The 6,405-nt window shown below is 62.0% G+C and overlaps 2 protein-coding genes across 2 annotated transcripts; one reads left to right on the top strand and one right to left on the bottom strand.

Moving 5' to 3' along the window:
• Nucleotides 1-353: 353 nt before the first annotated feature.
• Nucleotides 354-2,474, top strand: AURANDRAFT_54488 (hypothetical protein; the record flags this gene model as incomplete). The annotated part of the gene is made up of 2 exons (XM_009041289.1): nt 354-1,157; nt 1,212-2,474. The coding sequence occupies 2 exons, from the start codon at nt 471-473 to the stop codon at nt 1,626-1,628; spliced, it is 1,104 nt and encodes a 367-aa protein (XP_009039537.1).
• A 272-nt stretch (nt 2,475-2,746) lies between these two features.
• On the bottom strand, nt 2,747-6,346 carry AURANDRAFT_66175 (hypothetical protein; the record flags this gene model as incomplete). Its single annotated transcript, XM_009041360.1, has 5 exons — nt 2,747-3,151; nt 3,188-3,403; nt 3,464-3,967; nt 4,066-4,174; nt 4,416-6,346. The coding sequence occupies 5 exons, from the start codon at nt 6,344-6,346 to the stop codon at nt 2,747-2,749; spliced, it is 3,165 nt and encodes a 1,054-aa protein (XP_009039608.1).
• Nucleotides 6,347-6,405: the final 59 nt, after the last annotated feature.

Genomic DNA, 6,405 nt, shown 5'->3' on the forward strand with positions numbered 1-6,405 from the left:
CGCGATTCATGGGCAAAGAAAGCCCGGAGGAAGACCCGTGGACCATTAACCTTGGTGAACTTGAGGGCGGTCGACCATGTTTGGATATGGGGTGCCGCGGCGAGGTTCTCTTAGTGCACGAAGGGCAACCAACAACTATTATTGCATACAGTCTCAACACCGCAGAATATGCGAAAGCACTGCGGGGCTATCTAGATAGTGACCTGTTTTCACCTCCATCGTCCTTCATGTCTACTCGAACTCCTTACACTAGCTCGGGTACACACAATGCAACACCCCCGATCTGTTCTCTCCCTAGTAATGTAGTGGGTGCAGAAAACTCCGGCGTTGCTAATGCCTCAATATCTACGGCCACACATAGCAACGAAATAACAGACTCTACCTACTTGCCATGGGCTGGGGGCTTGGCTTCACTTATTACCCCAAATGACAATCCTGCATCCTACCATGATTCCGCGTTGACTCGTAGCATGAATTTGCACCCTGTCACAGAAAGTTCCAAATTCATACAGATCACAACAGCTGATAGCCACCAGCTCCGTCGCGCAGTAAAGCTAACTCAGCCTGCGTCTCTGGAATCTTGCGAAATACATGAGCAGAAGTGCCCTCAGAGTGACATACCGACAGGGTCCCTGGAAAGGCAGCTACTTTCTCAGCAAAAAACTCATGTAAAACACCGGTTTGCTGATGTCGATAGAAATGGTAACACATTGTGTAAATTTGTATGCCAAGCATACTGGGCGACCCAATTTGCAGCAGTTCGTCAAGCCTATCTTGGTCTCAACGAAGATGAGGAAATTGGCTACCTCAGGTCGCTATCCATGGCGCGACCGTGGAATGCTCAAGGTGGGAAATCTGGTGCAACTTTCTTTAAGACTGCAGATGGCCGCTTTGTTGTCAAACAGATCACCCGGACAGAGTTACAGATGTTCCTAGAGTATGCTCCGGCATACTTTGAGTATCTCTCAAAATCTTTCTTTCACAAGTATGATACACTTCTCGTCAAAGTTCTCGGTGTCTATCAGATCGGATCACACAACCGTGTCAATGGCAGGAGGATTATGGAGCAGGTTGTCGTCATGGAGAATCTTTTCCACGATCGCATAATCTCTCGCGCCTTTGACCTCAAAGGTAGTACCCGTTCCAGATATGCTAGAGTGACTGGCTGCACAGATGGCACAGCATCGCCAATGCAAGATTCAAATCAGGAGCAAGCTGAGACCCTATCATGTAAAGCGCACCCCGTACTCCTCGATGAAAATTTCATGGAGTTCACAAATGGGCGTCCATTACCATTGCGTGATCAAGCCAAAGCATATTTCAACAGTGCTGTGCTTAACGATACGCTATTTTTGTCACTTATAAACGTAGTGGATTACTCAATCTTGGTTGGCATGGATGAAGAAAATCACGAGCTTGTTGTGGGTATTATCGACTACATGCGTCAGTATGATATCATAAAGAAAATGGAGCGCATGGGAAAGTCTGTAGGGATGATTGCAGGTCAGGCCGAACCGACTGTCATCCAGCCCCCCAATTACCGAAATCGCTTTCAAGCAGCAATGGAGAGATATTTCATGATGGTCCCTGATAAGTGGACATCCTTTCGCATGCAGCAGGTGGGCTAGGGCCAGTCGATAAAGTCGACATTGCTATGGGCGCTTTGTGCTATGGGTGCTTCGTGCTAAGGCCGTGAGCAAGAAACTCGATAGTGTTCATTTGAAATACTAATATCCTGGGGCGGCTAGCTCAACGCAGGGCCACGCACTTTGCGTCGCAGGTGTTGTGGTAGTCGAGGGATTGTCAGAACCGCCGCCATCGATGCAAATTCGCCCGCTAGCGTATCGCTGCGGACGTTGAGCGCCAGTCAGCGGTCGAAACATGTGCGTCGTGACGTTCGACGCCGCACGCCGGCCGCGGCACGTCTATTCCCGTTCCTAGTCGGGCGTGACCATGACGTTGGAGCCCTGGTCGAAGCTCATGCCCTGCGCGCGGAGCGCGCCCCAGCTGAGGATCGGTGGGGACCCGGGGACGGAGGCGTCGTTGTCGCTCTCGATGCTGAACTTGGATCGCGCTGCTGTAGCCGCGGAATCCCGAGGGTTCCGCGACGGAGCCAGAGGGCTCGCCGCGCGTGCCGATGCGGGGCAGTCACGTGTCGGACGCCTGCGCGCCCGTGTCGATCAATGCGCGGCTCGCGTCTCGCGGTTTCGGTGGCAACTCCGGCGCTGTCAAGGATGTGCTGGGACGACCACCTCGCCAGACTAGAGTACGCATCAGCAACGGCCAGCGTCGAGTACGACCCTTACGCTTCGTCAACGAAGCAGCTAGGCCAGTGGGAGATACGGAGGGCCAAGTCACGGTGGGCGCTTTCAACCCGCCTAACACCTCTTACCTCCGCGCCTTGACATGGCCAAGCCTACCGTAGACCAAAACCAGCGACCAAAGCCGACTAATAACTTGCCACAGGTGAGCGCCACAGGTGCGGCATGCTGTCGGAGGGGGGTTGGGGGGGCTTCCGCAGCGGGCTTCCGCCGAGTAAGTGCCCTCGAGTAAGAGAGTGCATAAGCCAAACCTAGGTTCCACTTTACTGCCGTAATTCGCCGGCAGGTGCAGGTTTACTTGCTTTTCCGGAGGCGTCGCCTGTTTTTCGTTTACCCAAACTCGATCCCGGCGCCGCTAGTTGCGGGAAACGGAGAGTTTCCGTGGTAATTTGAAGTAAAGTTGCACCTCAACTTGAAGTAAACTACTACACAACGACCCAATCGTCCGAGAGCTGAGGGAGCCCCACCGTTGAGGTGCGGCTCGTAATAGGCTGGGCTGCCTCGACGCCATGGGGAAGGGGAAGCGGTCCCGTCCTGCGGGCGCGCGCGAGGCCGCCTCGAAGCGGCGCGCGAGCGACAGCGGGAGCGGCAAGGTCGTGCTCGTGCCGCACCTCGGCGACATGATCATGCGAGGCGAGAGCGTGCGGTGCCGCGACGGCGTCCTGGGCCGCGTCGAGGACATCGCGCCCTACCAGCTCATCCCCAAGAACCTCCAGCCCGCCGTGCAGCGCGCGAGGCGCGACGAGGACTACATCCTCGTGCGCAAGTACGAGCCGGCTCCGCGGACCGCGACGCCGACGGATGGGGCGCCGGCGCCCGCGAAGCTGAACCTGGGCAACAAGACCGTCTGGCTGCCCGCGGCGGACATCGAGGACATCATCGTCGTCGCCCACGCCACGGAGCACATCGGCGTGCCGCTCAACGGCCTGAAGGACGTCTACGTCATCGACCGCGTCTCCGGGAGGACCGTGCCCGCGGGCAAATGGGCCGCGAGGCCCGAGGACGGCGAGCACGGCCGGCTCATGGGCCGGCCAACGCTGCTGCTCTCGCGCACGTCGAAGGTTTTGCGGTGGCGGTCCTGTCTACGGTCGCAGGTCTACGCGCTCCTGTCCGGGGACGCCGTGAGCTCGGCCGCCGCGGACACGACGGGCATCGGCTACGCGACCAAGAAGCTCGTCATCGACGCCATGGACTGGGACATCATCAAGCGCCTCGTCGGCTGCGCGGACGACGGCGGCGCGGCCCTCACGCACTGCGTGGAGACGAGCGGAGAGAGCAAAAAGTGGTATCTCCGCCCCGACGACGTCATGAACGTCCGGCGCGGCGCCTCTACGACGATCCAGACGATCAACCTGACGAGCGACGCGCAGCTCGAGGACGTGACCGGAGCCCTGGGCTCGCTCTGGAACGTGGGCGTGAAGGCGAGCCTGCTCGACGGAAGCGAGTCGACGGAGGTCGGATTCGAGGATCCCGAACGGGCCGACGACACGGACGAGTGCGTGGCCTGGACGCTCAATGCCGTCGTCGGGCACGATGTCTTCGACGGGTCGACGCCCCTGGAGGAGCCCACGGAGCCCGAGACGGCCGACGCGAAGGACGACGCGGTCACGCCGCCGCTCGGTTGCCGGAAGCCGAACAAGACGCAGCTCGAGTGGGTGGGCAAGTTCTTCGACGACGACGGCGCGGTCTGGCAGGTCGACGACATCCGCTACGACGAGAAGGAGAAGCAGTATCTGGTTTTTACGGTCCGCGTGCAGCCGCCGCCGCCCGAGGACCGCGACTCCGACGACACGTCGTGGTACAACTGGGCGGAGATCCCGAGGTTCCGCCACTCGTTCTCGAAGCAGCTGCGCCTGCGGGCCGTCCGCTACGAGCGCGCGCCGAAGTCGCCGGGGCTACGCCTCCGGTACGTGAGCACGTGCGACGGCCGCGGCGGGCACCTCACCGTCAGCGTCTACTGGCGGACCATGTCCGTCGCCGACCTCGGCGGGAGATCACTTTCGCGCGCGTTCGTTTAAGACATCCGCGATTACTCGCGTCGCGCTCGCCTAGAGCGCGGGCATGCCGTCTTCGGAGTCGTCCTCCTCCTCGGACGAGTCGGAGTCCTCCGGCTCCGACTCGAAGTCGTCGCTGCTGTCGTCGAGCTCGGCGTCGAAGTCCTCGTCGTCGGACTCGGAGTCGGACTCGGAGTCGCGGCGGTTCGCGCGGTGGACCTCGGCGCGGGCGGCGCGTTGGGCCGCGAGCGCGACGCGGCGGCGCGCCCCGCGCGCGGCGGCGCCGTCGCGGCGCTCCTCGCGCCGGCGCTCCGTGGCCGCGTCGAGGACGCTGTCGGCGCGGCCGGCGCTCCGGAGCGCGAAGCGGCCGGCCCAGGTCCCGATCGAGTCGCACTTGCCGACCGTCGCACCGCGCGACGCGCGGAGCTCGGCGCCGCGGTTGCACGCGCCGCCGTTCTGCGAGTGGCGTTTCTTGCGGCCCGTCAGGCGGCCATTGAATCGCTCCTGGCCCTCGTTCTGGTGACGGTACAGCGGGCCGTAGAGCTCCATCATGTCGCGCAGGTGCCCCGCGATGATGTCGTGGAAGTAGGGCGTGATGCTCTCGGGCCCCCAGATCTCGACCATGAGCTTGCCCATGGCGTCGGCGTGGCCCTGGAAGGTCGCGGGCATGCTCGGGTCCGTCTCCCAGGACTTGGTGTTGACGATGTGGAGCACGAAGATGAGCTCCTGGAGGAAGAGTTTGACCTTCGGGAGTCGCGCGTCGTCCGGAAGAAGCTCCTCCGCGACACGCTCGAGCAGCGACACATTGATCGTCGGCGTGCCGTCGCCGACGTCCACGATGCGCGTCGTCTCGCCGCCGGCGCTGCTGGCGTGCTTGACGGTGATGATTTGGCGATTTGAGTTGCATATTAAGGATGTTCTTACTATCTTTTTAGCGCGCTTCGCCGGCATACTGAAGACCCGCAGCTTCGTCGTGCCGGCCTTCCACGCCGCCGCGTCGGACCCCTTTGCCTTGCGGTGGGCGAAGGACGCCGAATCGAGCCCCGTCTGGATGGCCGCGGTCGCGCGGTCGAGCCTGGACCCAATTTCAGCAGCCAGAAGACCACTCTGAGCGTGGAGAGGCATCTTGTAAAGAAGTGAAAGGGTGTGGATGACCACTCGAAGCGTCAGATGCAGCGCGCAATCGATGATCTTCGTCACGTCGAGGAGGTGCCCGTCGCGCGAGACGAGTCGACCGCGGTCGTGCGGGCTCAGGAGCTCCCAGAATTTCAGGACCTGGCGCACGTGTAGCAGGCGCTCCGCGTCGCCGAGGAGCACACGGTGGGCGTCACGGAGCTGCTTCCAGGCCTCGGGCGTCGTAGGCTTCGGCGGCTCCTCCCGGCCCGACGCCTTCGCCCATCGACGCGCGTCTCGGAGCACGGCCGTGTCCGGCGCGCGGTTCACGTGGCGCTTGTTCGACGGCACGTCGGCGCCACGCACCGTGAGGCAGTCGCATTTGCCGCGGATCGCCGACTCGATGGTCTCGAGCTTCGCGCCGCTCTTGAGCTTGATCTTGAGCTTCCGCGCGATCTCCGTCGCCTCGGCCTTGTTCCGCCAGAACGGCAGGACCTCGTCCGGCAGCGTGCCCACGCGCTCCGCCAAGGCCTTCTCGCGGTCCTCGAAGTACTGCTTCGTCGCGGGCGTCGCCATGTCCCAGTGCGTGCAGGTCGCCTCGGTTCCGGCCTCGCGACACCGTCGGCAGCCGCCGGGCTGCCCGTGGCCGGCCATGGACCGCGCGCAGGGGCAGAAGTTGCAAAGATGGTAGCCCACCGTCGCGCAGCGGAACGGGCCGAACTCGTACTGGCCCACCTTGTCCAGCGTGAAGCAGCAGCAGATGGGCATGCTCGAGTCCTTCCGCCGCTCCTCTTCCGCGAGCAGCGTCTCGACCATGGGCCCCAGGTTCTTGCCGACCTCGTCGCGCTTTGTCTTGAGCTTGCCCGCCGCCAGGACCGTGCAGGCGTCTCCCTCCTCGTTGGGCTCGGCCTGGTACATGCCCTCGAAGTCGTCGTCGTGCTCCGCCGCGTCGTCGTCGTCGGACGCGTCGTCGTCGA

This window comes from Aureococcus anophagefferens, assembly GCF_000186865.1.
Source record: "Aureococcus anophagefferens unplaced genomic scaffold AURANscaffold_20, whole genome shotgun sequence".
Taxonomy (NCBI): domain Eukaryota; class Pelagophyceae; order Pelagomonadales; family Pelagomonadaceae; genus Aureococcus; species Aureococcus anophagefferens.